The sequence below is a fragment of the Vombatus ursinus genome, unplaced genomic scaffold (assembly GCF_900497805.2).
Source record: "Vombatus ursinus unplaced genomic scaffold, bare-nosed wombat genome assembly UNPS02015098.1, whole genome shotgun sequence".
In the NCBI taxonomy this organism is placed as follows: Eukaryota; Metazoa; Chordata; class Mammalia; order Diprotodontia; family Vombatidae; genus Vombatus; species Vombatus ursinus.
Genome location: NW_020954876.1, coordinates 17773 through 31095, shown reverse-complemented (window position 1 = coordinate 31095; position 13323 = coordinate 17773). Strand labels below are relative to the sequence as shown.

General features: G+C 45.7%; 1 protein-coding gene across 1 annotated transcript in view; it reads right to left on the bottom strand.

Annotated features, from left to right (window-relative positions):
- Positions 1-13323, bottom strand: part of LOC114031212 — a 28565-nt gene that overhangs the window by 4814 nt on the left and 10428 nt on the right. Inside the window, exons 5-11 of the mRNA XM_027846238.1 lie at positions 12166-12343; positions 5616-5739; positions 5227-5369; positions 5039-5137; positions 4811-5008; positions 1846-1915; positions 424-574 (exon numbers count right to left, since the gene is read on the bottom strand). Coding sequence (XP_027702039.1) covers positions 424-574; positions 1846-1915; positions 4811-5008; positions 5039-5137; positions 5227-5369; positions 5616-5739; positions 12166-12343 — 963 coding nt within the window. The remainder of the gene's footprint in view (positions 1-423; positions 575-1845; positions 1916-4810; positions 5009-5038; positions 5138-5226; positions 5370-5615; positions 5740-12165; positions 12344-13323) is intronic.

Genomic DNA, 13323 nt, shown 5'->3' with positions numbered 1-13323 from the left:
TGTGTTCGTGTGTGAATGTGTATGTGTGTGAGTGTGTATGTGTGTGTCTGTGAGTGTATGTGTTTGTGAGTGTGTATGTGAGTGTGAGTATGTGTATGTGTGTGTGTGTGTTTGTGTATCTGTGTTAGCACCTACTTAAATACCTTCAGTGAAGGGCAATTCATTCATCCCTCTCCTGCCAACCAACCAATCAATCAGTAGGCACCTACTAGCACTTACTGTGTGCCAGGCACGGTGCTGAGTGTTGGGAATGTCAGGACAAAAGAAGAGGCAGTCCTTGCCCTCAGGGGGCATGCACTCTAAGGACCCTGTCTGAGCTCGTCCTGGGCTGTTTGGGGATGATGGATAAGACAAACTTGAAGTGGAAGCCTGAAGCAGGAGGCCGTTCTTGGGCTTGGGGCTCTGTGTCCCCGCTGCACCCACCTTCATCCACAAGACTTTTTTGCAATGCTTTTTCATGTTCAGGTGTTGCCAGGCGAGGTACTCATCCACGAGTGCACAGCCCTCGGCATCATCCGGGTACCAGTGGTCTGGGGTCTTGAACCGTCGGCACAGGTAAAGCATGATGGCCACGCTGGCAAAGCGGAAGCGAGAGTGGCAGCTTCAGGGCACTTTCTCCATTCCTGCTCCCCCTCAGGGCCCCTACCTGTTCCCTGGATCTAAAGGCTTGAGCGGCATATGGCCCCTTGCCCCTCTGGCCCTCACTTGCCTAGGTCTCTCTGACCAAACAACTTTCTGGCGATTCAGGAGATGAATCCCCACCCAGCCAAGGCCTGGCTTCCTCTTTCTTAGAATACAAACTGGAATAAGGTGGAAACCCCCTCCTTGCACCCTCCCTTTCTCCCCTAAGCCCAAGCACCAGCTGCTCCATCCAAAAGTTCTTAGAGCAGAGCAGAGTTTCTGTCAGAGGTGCTCAGATCAGGTGGGCAAAGCCAACCCATCAAGCTGGCATCCCCCTCCTTGGCCACCCCAGGGCACAGGCTTTTTACTGTAGAAAGGAAAAGAAACACACACACTTGGCAGAGCACAGACATGGGAAGAGGCCTTCATGCCCAAGCCTGCAGGACGCCGTGACAATCCAGGCCAAAGTGAGCATTTCAAGTTGGGTGTCAGGAGGCCTGCTCTTAGCTAGGCTACTAGCTCATAGTGTCACCTGTGCCATGGGCTTAATAAATGCTAGTTAACATATTGGCTAACTGTAAGGTCTACTGGCTGCTTTGGGAGCTCAGAGGAGGAGGTGAGCCAGTCTGGGGTTGTGGGTAGGGGGATTTGTCCGCCACTTAATTTCAGAGGACTCATGATGAAGCATGCTGTCACCTCCTGATAGAGAGATGATGGACTTGAGTGTGGATTGAGGCATTACTTTGACAGACATGAGCAATGTGGAAATTTGTTGTGTTTGACCACACATGTGTAGATTTTGTTTTTCTTGATTTCTTGGTGGTGGCGATAGGAGGGTGTGGGAAAGATGGAAAGGAGAAAAGGTAGCATCTTAATGAGCAAATTCGGAGTGACCATGGAGTCTGGCTTGAAGACTTCTGGGGTGAGGGGAGCCCACCACCTTTGGAGGAGGCCCATTCCACTCTGGGACAACTCTCACAGTTAAGAAGCCATCCCTGACCCCCAGATTTGGTGGCCTTCTGCCCACTGCTCCTGGTGCCACCCTCCAGGGCCAAGCAGGTCTAATTCCTGATCTACAGGAAAGCTTGGGGAGGGTTCTCATGCCCCCTCTAAGTCCTGTCTTCCCCAGGCTCCCATGACCGTTTCTCCTGGCAGGGATCAGAGCATGGCAGCCAGGCCAGTGCAGCAGCAAGGCCAGGCCAGGCCTTCCCGGCCCCGGGTTACCTTTCTCCCAAGACGAAGTCTTCATCCTTCATGACTGGCACCTTCTTTAGCGGGCTTATCTGGACAAACTCTTTGCTGTGGTGTTCAGCTGAGAAAGAGGAGGCAACACAGGATTCTGAATACTGGAACCAGCCCAGTCCTGCCTCTCCCCCAGAGCTGCCAAGGGGAAAGCCAGGCGTGGAGGGTGGGGGAGGCGGACCTTCAGGGAAAGTCCCTATGTGAGCACATAACTTTTCAATGCAATGGAAAGGACAGAAGTCCTGGAGGCAGAAGACTTGGGTGTGAGTTCTAGGGCCAGCAGTTAATAGGGGCGATTGTGGTCAAGCCACTTCCTTTCTCTGACTCCGAATTTCCTCATCCTCTGATTGGGAGTCAGACACTTAGACGACCCACCTCGAAGCCTCGGTGTGAGCAAAACCTCTTTGCAAACTCTGGGGTCCCATACGTTTGGCTTGGAGTCAGGAGGAACCTGGGTTCCTCTCCTGGCTCGGACACTTACTGGCTCTATCACCTTGGCCAAGGGCAGGATCCTCCCTGAGCCTCAGTTTCCTCATGTGTAAAAAGGGGCTAATAAGACCCTCAAAGGGCAGCTGTTCATTCATGTGTTTGCTCCACAAGCACTCATTAAGTGCTTCTTCTGGGCCAGGCACTGTGCCGGGCACTGGGAACGTGCAGACCAAAATGGAAATGGTCCCTGCCTTCAGGAGCAGACGTTCTATTAGGAGGATCGCGTGTTCACAGACTAAACAAAATAGAACCTGTAGGACACACAGGCACACACGCATCAAGACGGGGGGCACTAAGCAGCTGGGGGCTGAGCCCTGAATTTGGTTACAGATTCTGAGAGGCAGGAGAGGAAGGAGAGTGTTCCAGGCATGGGGACAGCCTGGGGAGGTGGGAGATGGAGCTCTGCATATGTAAAGGGGACTTTGGCCTACGCTCATGTCACCTGACCTAACCTGGATCTGCCCTGTCACACGGGTGGCAGCTGCATGGTCAGAACGGAATCTTTAAGGACTGCCATCCTGGGACGTGTACTCTCTTTCCAGCAACATCGGGGGGGGGGGTGAGGGCCCACCGAGAGCTGGGTGCCATAAAGGGACTGAGTAGGGGGAAGGGCTACTTTCCCTTCCTCCCTTCTTCTCTGCCTTATGGCCCGGAGCATCAGGCTGAGGGTTGTGTGTTGACTTGTCCTTTGTGATTCTAGGTACAGACATCAGAAGTCCTACTGGACTTGGGGAGCCAGGGAGACCTTGGAGACAGGGGCCCAGTCCAAATGGTGGAGTCAGTCAGTCCCAGGGCACTTGGGACTTGGAACTTGGGACTGTGGTCCATAGAAACTGAGCTGAACTGTGAACCTAAAGTCCTCCTCTGGCCAGAGACTGAGGCCAGGTGGCAGTGGTGTCCCTCCCCCAGGCATTGGTGAAGAGGATGTTTGTGTATTTCTTCTTACTCTCATCTTGGAAGTAGATATTTCTTTGTAAAAGCTAATCAACTGTTACTGGTGAAATGGAACATTAGTACAGGGGACCCTGGCAACTGGAACAGTTTCTCCAACTGCAAATGGAAGGTAGAGCCGTGACAGCCTAACTTTTCTTCCCAAATCCCCTTAAGGTTATTGGAGAAGCATGGGGGAGGGGGGAAATGGAACCCACCTAACCTCCAGGCAGGGGGGCCAGAGGAAATCTTAAAGCATTATTCTATTTGAGAGCTTTTTCCTTCCCTCTCCCTCAGTCAGGGAATCCACATGAGGCATGTCTCGTAGAGTGAGATGCCAAATTGGCATCTTCTCAGAGGTACAGCTGACTCCTGAACTCTCTGTGACAGCTAATGGTACAGCTCAGACACCTATGGTTACCATTGTTCCATCTTGGGCTCTGTGAGGTCTTTAGGGAGAGGCTGATGGGAAAGTAGAACCCAGAGTCGAGCATGAGCCCGAAGGCTGAGAGCCTCACATCTTCTGGGATGATCAGGGAGTCCTCCCACTCCTTTTCTCTGGTTATTTATTTTGCATTTACATTAATCAATCAACTAAATATTTATTAAGCACAGTGCCTTGACTGTGTTAAGGACTGGAGCTACAAAAACACCCCCCCCCCAAAAAAAGAGATTAAGACAGGCCCTCAAGGAGCTTACACAGAGCCTGGCGCATCATAGATGCTTGATAAATGTTGAATTACAAGGAATCCTTTGGTATTCCAGCTTGAAATTTCTCAGAAATACAGGGGAATGGTGGTGAGGTTTGTCCAGAGACTGCAGGGGAGGGAGGGAGGGAGGGAGGAGAGAAAACCTGAGTTTTCTAGCTGAGGAGGCGTTCCCTTTGGGTACATCAGGGACTGAAGGCCAAGTCCTGTGGGGCTTGGGGGAGAAGAGAAAGTAAGAGGTTAATAGGGGTGTAGAATGACAGCATAGTACTGCACACCTCTTCCTCTTTCATTCCCCCCTTTATAGATGTGGAGTACAAGAACCTAGGTTCAAATCCAGCCTCTTGTATGACTTGTAAGGTGATTTTCTTAACCTCTTCCAATCTGTTTCCTTATCAGTGAAATGAAGTCATTGGGCTAAGTGGCCTCTGAGAGACCTTCAAACCAGAAGTCTCTGACCCTTCACCAAGCCCTTTAGCTGCCTGGAAAATTTTAGTTTTGTTTAGTTGAGTTTTAGACTGGTCCTTTCCCCAAATGGACTCTCTGCTGGTCCCCCCTATTATGAGTCCTCTCCGATGCAGAATTCTAGACTGGTCCCCTCCACCGATGGGTTCTAGGATGAAGGACCCCTTCCTCTGGTAAACTCCACCCCGGTTCCTTGCCATTGCTGGTCCTAGGATGGCCTTTCTCCACTGATGGGTTCTAGACTGATTCCAAACTCCAGATCCTGGCAGTGCCTCCCAACCCCGATTCCACCCCATCCCACTGCCTTAGACTATCCCTACTCGGCCAGCTGGTTCTAGACCAGGTGCTCTCTGGGCTCTCCGGGGCTCTCTGACCTTTCATCAGGTCCACAGGTATCATCTCGAAGGAGATGACGTGCAGCTTGGCGAAGATGTAGAGAGAGCGGCAGGAGGAGGAGAACAGATTCAGGTACAAGTTAAGGACCATGGCGAGAGCTGGAGCCGGGCCTAGGGCTGGGCGATCGGAGTTCAGCACTCGGCTTTGCCCCAGCAGGGCTCAGAATGGGGAGGGGCACGCCCCGTCACCGAGCGGGCGCCCCATTGGAGGGCTGACGACCTCTCCCCTGCCCTCTCTGTGGTCCGGTCTGCTCTCGCTCCTCTGTTCCAGAGTAAGAATCACGAATTCTCCGAATTGGATGGAATCTCAGACAGGAGCTCAGGTACCTGCTGTCTGTCAGGCCAAGCCAGGACAAAGACGAAAGCGAAAAGCTTACTCCAGAGGCGCGGAACCGTAAAGACCATGATTGGCAGGAGGAAAGGAGCCCCGGGATGCAAAAAGCCAGCCCGGAGCCTTGCGAGGCCAGGACGAAGGGTGGCTGCTTTCTTCTGCAGTTTGGAGAGCAGAGCAGTGTCTTCACTGATGGAGAGGAGGGGCTGGGAAGGCGGGGCAGAAACACCACGTTTTGCTTGGCCTAGTACATCTCTCTTCTGGCCTGTCTTCTGTCTATGATGTCATCAAATGGGATGGGAAGAAGGTGACATCCCCCTCCTTACACAGATGGGGAAACTCGTGAATTGTCCAAGGTCACCTAGGTGTGTTAAGCGGGAGAGAGCTGAAGTCTCCTGCCTTCAAGCCACCCCAGTCACTTCACCCTGTCCTCACGTGACGAGCTCGGGTTTGGCCGTACTTATCCCAGTACGGGGTGTCCAGAACTGAAAGCGGTACTCAACTGTAGAGGTGTGGGAAACGATCGATACAAAGACAGTGAGCAAAGCCGTGGGCAAAGCTGGAGACACCAAGGTAAACTTCAAATGTATAGAGGATAAAAGCTTCATTACTACTTGAGAATTTCTTTATGTCTTGTCTTTTTTTTTTAATTTGACTTAATAAAGTCACTTACTTATCCCAAATGACCGCAGCTTCTTTTGATGCAAAGCACTCACCTTAGTTTAGTAAAATGCATGTTTGGATTCCTTAAAAAAAGACAACCAAAACAAAACTTATCTGAAAAAGGTCACATCACAAATAAATTAGAACAAGGAAGAAATTACCTTGGAGATAAATGGTTGGGGAAGAGTTCATGACCAAATAAGGGATAGAGAATTTTATAGAAGAAAAAAATTGCTTACATAAAATTAAAAAGGTTTTGCAAACAAATCAGTGTAGTGAAAATTGGAGGAGAATAGTTAACCTGGAGAAAAATCTTTGCGGAAAGTTTCTCTGACAAAGGTCTCACTTCCAAGATAAATAAGGAACTGATTCGTATAAGAACAAGATCCATTCCAATAGATAAATAGTAAAAACTTATGAACAGGCAGTTTTGCATCAGCACCACTGTTTGTTTTGAACTGCACAGAACAAGATGTTTGCATCCCCACCCCAGCACAGCTCCTTCCAGCTTCCTTTTGCCCTCTCCCTATTCAATTGTAAATTCCTTGAGGGCAGAGACTGTCTCTTATTTGTATCCCCAGGGCTTAGTCTAGTGCTTAATAAGTGTTTATTGTATTATATTTTCAAAGGGAGAAATCCAAACTATTAATAACAGTTGAGAACAAATACTCCAGATCACTATTAGAGAAAGGCAAATTCAAGTAACTGAGGTTCCATGAGCAGATTGTCAATGACAACAAAAATGGAAAATGACAAATGCTGGAGGATCTGTGAATTGGTTCAGTCATTCCAGTGTGTGGGGTGTTTGTGACCCCCAAAACGATCAAATCAGAGACTTTTTCTTAAGAAAGGCAAAAAGGAGTTTTATTGCTTTCTCATGAGAAAGGACACACCCGGCATTCGCTCAAGATGGCTCCAGCGAGGGTGTGCATCTGAGTGTCTTGTACTGCACCATCTAGATACTTTGTTATTTAATAATAAAAACTCACATCCAGACAGTGCTTTTAGGTCTGTAAAGCACTTTACATGTGGTATCTCATTTGGAGCCTCACAAAAGAGGTAGGTGCTATGAAAATGGATACATTACCTTGATTTGCTTGAGTCTCCCAATTATCCCTACCATTATTCAGGGTCCCTGTGTTTCTGGTACAAATCCCATTTGGTCATAATGTATAACCTATATTTATAAAAAAAAAAATAGACAAACCATTGGTTATTTTGATTAAAAAAAGGGAGAAGAAAAGCAAATCACTAGTATTAAAAAGGAAAAGGGTGATTTTATCACTAAGGAATATGAAATTAAAACAATTATAAGGAGTTATTTTACCCAATTACATGCCAATAAATTTAATAATTTAAATGAAATGGAAGAACATTTACAAAAATATGAATTGGCTAGATTATCAGAAGAGGAAATAGAATATCCAAATAGAACTATTTTATTCTATTTGGTGAGGCAATTGAGGTTAAGTGACTTGCCCAGAGTCACACAGCTAGTGAGTGTTATGTGTCTGAGGCCAGATTTGAACTCAGGTCCTCCTGACTACAGGGTCAGTGTTCTATCCACTATGCCACCTAGCTGCCCCTAAATAGATCTATTTCAGCATAAGAAATTGAACTGGTCATAAATGAGCTTCCTCAGAAAAAAGAACCAGGATCAGATAGATGGATTTACAAGTAAATTCTATCAAACATTTAAATATCAACTAATTCCAACATTAAATAAATTATTTGGAATAATAGGCAAAGAAGGAATCTTACCAAATTCCTTTTATGAAACAAATATGATGCTGATACCTAAACCTGAAAGAGTAAAAGCAGAGAAAGAAAATTATAAATCAATTACATTAATGAATATAGATGCAAAATTCTAAATAAAATACCAGCTAAAAGAATGCAACAATATGTTACAAAGAATATACACTATGACCAGTTTTATTTTTTTAGAATCATCCCATCATAATCAACTCAACCCCAAGCCTATACACATGTTTTTTCAAATTTTCTGTTTAGGTCAGAAAGTCCTTTAATTCATTAAATATCTATTTTTCCCTTGCAAGATTACACTCAGCCTTGCTAGGTAGGCTATTCTTGCTTGTAAACTCAGCTCCTTTGCTCTTTGGAATCGTATTTCATGCCTTTCAGTCTTTTAATGTAGAAGCTGCTAAGTCTTGTGTTATTCTGACTGCAGCTTCACAATATTTGAATTGTTTCTTTCTAGTTGCTTATAATATTTTCTCCTTGACCTGCGAGCTTTGAAACTCAGCTGTAATGTTGCCATGAGCTTTGATTTTCCATCTCTTTCAGTTAGTGATTGATGAATCTTTTCAATTTCTATTTTACCCTCCAGTTACAAAACTTGGGGCAATTTTCTTTGATAATTTCTTGAAGTATAGTGTCCTGACTCTTTTTTTGATCATGGCTCTCAGGTAGTCCAACAATTCTTATATTATCTCTCTTTAATCTTTTTTTTTTCCAGGCCAGTTTTTTTTCCAATGAGATATTTTAAGTTCTTTCCTGGAACATGAATTCCCTTTCTCCTCAGGCTTCCCTGGCTTCCTTCAGATTTCAGCAAAAACACCATCTTCTTCAAGAAGGCTTTTTGGATTGTTCTTGAGGATGAGGACTTTCCCTCTGTTATCTACAATTTATCTCATAGTTTGCTTGTTCATTGTTTAAATGTTGTCTCCTCCATAAGACTGTGAGTTCCTCTAGAGTGGGTCTTTTGTTTTGTCTTTGTATCCCCAGTGCCTAGTATAGTGCCTGGTATATAGAAGGCAAGTAATACATGCCTCTTGATTTGATTTTCAGCAAATGAAAACCCTGAGAGACAGTTTCTGGGTAATTAATCATCAATTTATTAATTAGACTTGCTGGCAAGCAAAAAATTGATGGTCAGCAGTTTTCCTTGGTAACCAAAGATGCCAAGGGAGATCCTAAAATGTCTTAGATACCTTCTGAAAGGAAATTCCCCTGACAGGTGAAAATAACCTCGATTGGTGGACATTTAGTGAAGAGGTGGGCTAAAAGTCTTCGGCTTCTCCTGCTGAGAATGTGGCATAATCATAAGACTCAGCAGCTTCCAGTAGTTTGGGCAGGAGGAAGCCATCTCTATCCAGACCTCTCTGTCTGGTTTTCTCTTTCATAAGCTGGGTCACCCTAAAATCTAATGGAGGAGATGAAGGACAGGGGTTCTTCTCTAGCTCAGACTGGATTCTGTTTATACTCTCAACAGAAATTAGGTCCCCTAGTTGGATGGGGTCCCACCCAAAGTTGATAAGCATGTTCCTTGAATGTCAGGGGCAACCTCCTCCATCAGCCATAACCTTCAGAGACTGACTGACCTTAACAGGAGTTGGGCCTTTACAGAAAATAGAAGAGAGAAAAGGTGGATCAGAATTAAAAATTGGTTATTAATATGATAGTATAGTATTAATTTCTCTCAGTTTGGCCTAATATCAATTAGCTTTTCCAGCTTCCTATTTCCCACCAGCTACATTGCTTTAACTCTCCATTGTGTCTCTGTGCCAGCTCTGCCATCTGGGAAAAGGCATTATTAGTGTTAACAGAAAAAGTGTGCTACATCACTGGAAATCCTGCAGAAATTCCCTTTTCAAAACCCATTGATTTAGTTCCTTTTGGCAATTATTTTATGAAGTTTCTGCTGTTTATAGAGAACTGTTATAGATTCTAGTGTACAAATAGAGTTAATATAAACCACAGTTTTTGCATTAGTGGAACTTGGAGTCTGCTGGGGGATGTCACAGGTAACTATAACAAAGTGCTAGGCTCTGATATTTAAGATATATAGGAGAATAATACAAGACCCAGAGACTTTCCTCAATGAATGAGTAGCTAAAGAATATGAACACATAGTTCTCAAAAGAGGGCCAATGGATCTTATTCCTCAGGGGCCTCTCAGGTTCCTAATAGTTTGGGGCTCGCTGGTATAACCCTAGATGCAGGGGTAAGTTACTGGGGAATAAGTACTGTGGGATTCTCTTCCATTAGATTGTGAGCTCCTTGAGGGCAGGAACTGTCTTTGGCCTTTTTTTGCGCTTCCAGCGCTTAGCATAGTGCCTAGCACATAGTAGGCACTTAATATTTATTGACTGACTACTTATATTTTTTTCTTCCCCAAATCCTCAGTCAGAACATTGAAGCCTTCTGTACTTGACAAAGGCATGAGAAATATACATAGGGCTGATGAAGGTGGGAGTATCTCTTGAGGAAGCCTGGCAGCTGCTTGGAAACAACCAAGGTACCACCCAAGAAGGCAGCGATGGGCAAGTGAATGCCATTCCACCTTAACTGAGACATTGCTTGATACAGAGGGAACTTCAGCTCAGTTTGGTCAGCAAGTGTGTTAAGCATGGAACACCACGTCCTGGATTTTGCAATACCTATCTCTGTGTGTGGAAAACAATTCCTTCCCTTGATGGTAGTTGGGGTAATGGGTCATATGACTTTAAGAGAACTTGCCTGTGAGAATATCCCAGGGAGGAGTTCTTTGAGAGGTGCAAGAAAGGGAGAGGGGAGATGTAGGCCTGAAGGACCTTGGCCACTCCCCAAAGAAACAGTGCCCCATTCCAGTGGAGACCCTTGAGTGCATGCAAGAAGTCTTCAATGAATTATTGTCTCATGAGTATATTGTTGAAGGGCAATTTCCACCCAATTTCCATCCAATTCTATTCACTTCACTTTACTTCAATTAACTTGAATTCAACAAAACGTTTATTAAGTGCCTACCCTGGGCAAGACCCTATGATGTGTGCTGCTGCTGCTGCTGCTGCTGCTGCTATTACTACTACTACTACTATTACCACCACACCACTACCTCTACTACTACTACTACTACTACTACTACTACTACTGTTATTATTACTATTGGTACTACTGCTGCTGCTGCTGCTGCTACTACTACTATTACCACCACCATCACCACTACTACTGCTGCTGCTGCTGCTGCTATTACTACTACTACTACTATTACCACCACACCACTACCTCTACTACTACTACTACTACTACTACTACTACTACTACTACTACTACTACTACTGTTATTATTACTATTGGTACTGCTGCTGCTGCTGCTGCCGCTACTACTACTATTACCACCACCATCACCACTACTACTGCTGCTGCTGCTGCTGCTACTACTACTACTACTACTACTACTAGCTATCTAGCTATTTATCTAGCTAGCATTTAGATAGCCCTTTAAGGTTTGTAAAGCCTTTAGAAATATTATCTTTGCAAATACCTCATTTGATCCTCACAACAACCCTGGAGGTGTTATTCTTACCTCCATTTTGTAGGTGAGAAAACCAAGGCAAAGTTAAGTGATTTGCTAAGAGTCAAACAGCTAGTGTCTGAGGCAGGATTGAAACTCTAGGCTTCCTGACTCCAAGTCCGTGCACCATGGCACCTGGTTGCCAAAGACATCAATCGAACAATTCCTGCCCTGGAGGAGCCTATGTTCCTTCAGGTAGATAACATGTGAACGGAAAGGAAATAGAGATAACACCGGGCAGATTGAGAGGGATGCAACAGCAGAGGTGGGGTGGGGGGATGAGGACAGAACTGAGCTTTATGATGTCTACAGAACCTCCAGGTGGAGAAGTCTAGGACTTGGTAGATGGTGGTGCAGCATTCAGCTCAAGAAAGAGAATGGGGTTGGATATGTCACTTTGGGAGACCTGTGCCTGAGCACACAGGAACCAGTTGTCATCACTAATCTAGTTTGAACAGAGCAACGACCCAGGAAAGTGGAAGTGTTCCCATCTTGGGAACTTTGGGGAACTCCTTTTGGAAATAGCAAAAGGGGGATGGGGCCCACTTGGCCTCTTCTGGAAATTGCAGGGCAGGTACATTCTGCTTCTTTCCTACCCACAAGCTCTGTTACCCCCATTGCTTTCTTTTTGTTGCTACTTAGGCTGCTTAAATCAAACCTCTCATCAGCTAGGTGTGGCCTGTCCCCTTGAAGGAGGGAACCAATCAGTTCTTAGAGGAGTCCTGCTATTCCTTCCACTTCTCACATCTTTCCTATTACTCCTAAATGACACCCCCCACCAATGCAACCATTAGATGAGACCCTTAGGTGATGTTCCATGGAGAAGTCTGCTAGCAAAGGCCAAGACTCCTCACTGGGTTGTAGCCCAGACACTGACTCTTTATTAAGAGAAGGATTGGAAGACCATAATCTTTAGGATGTGCAAAATACCCCTAAGCCCTCTGGGCAACCAAAGTCTTCCCACTCCCAGAAGACCTGCCCATGTTAAAAGAACCTTCTCCATTCATTTGGTCATTTTCTCTATCATAATCAGGATCTTCTTTCTCACACTGGGGTCTAAAATGGATACATCCCAATTCCTGATGGTTAGCAGTTTCTCGTGGGCCTCCTGGAATAGTCTGTGACCCACAATTTCCTCTACCCGCAGAAGCCATTCGTGGAGCTTGGGTCTGCCAAGGAAGATATCAAAGTCGGCACCCGATGGCTGCAGACAAACAGAAGGACAAAGTGTGTGGGTTAACTTACCCACATGCCCAACCTAAATCTCCAAATCATTGCCCTTCCACCTCTTTAACCAGGCTCATTGCCACCCAGAGGCCTTGGCTCCCACCCTCTCCTGTGCTCCAAGTTCCCACACCCATTCTTCCATTTATCTTTCATAGCTCAGGTCCCATTTCTTCCAAGAAACCATCTTTGAATTCTGTTATATAAGATAATACTTGAATATTACAGAATCACATGTAATCCCAGCTTCAATAGCTTCTCTCCCATAAAGGCTAAAGATATGTTACTGCATCTTTGGTAGGAAAGAGAATCTTGAGAGACTGGTAATTGAACTGTCCCTCTGGGAAGACTGTTACTTGTCATAGCAGAAGCCACACTGAGTGAGGTATAGAGAAAGGGGATGAAGAGAAACTTCTTTCCTGAGAAAACTCTTTTAATTTATCTCATGAAGAAACATCATAAAAGGAATTCTTGAGAGATTTTGATTGCCGAAAGCTGAATGGTGGAACTGCTTTTGTAGACCTGAGAACTCAGCAGTCACGGTGATGGTAAAGGGGAGGATGGCCCATTGGAGTCTCCAAGGATGGTGGCAGGAACTGAGATGGGTTTCAGGCATTGACTGAGCATCACAACAGGGAACAAAACCCTGATGGATGATGGAGATGCAGGGACAGAGTGCTCCTTAGTTCTCTGTGGTAGGAACTTGGTGCCAGCCCTCCACACCATGCATGCTGGAGTCTTTCCTGATGGTTCAAGGTGAAGGCTTTGACTTGTTTTAACTATGTGAGGAGGTCTCTAGGTCACAGCAACCTAGACAGGCCTTGTGGTGGCTACAGTTCAGTGTGGATGTGATGCGGTTTAGGGGTTCAGGGGTGCTGGGACCCCAAAATCACAAGACTCGGGTCCTGCCCGAAAGAATTCGACCCAAGCCTTCTTTCAGTCAAAGACAAGGTTTTTTAG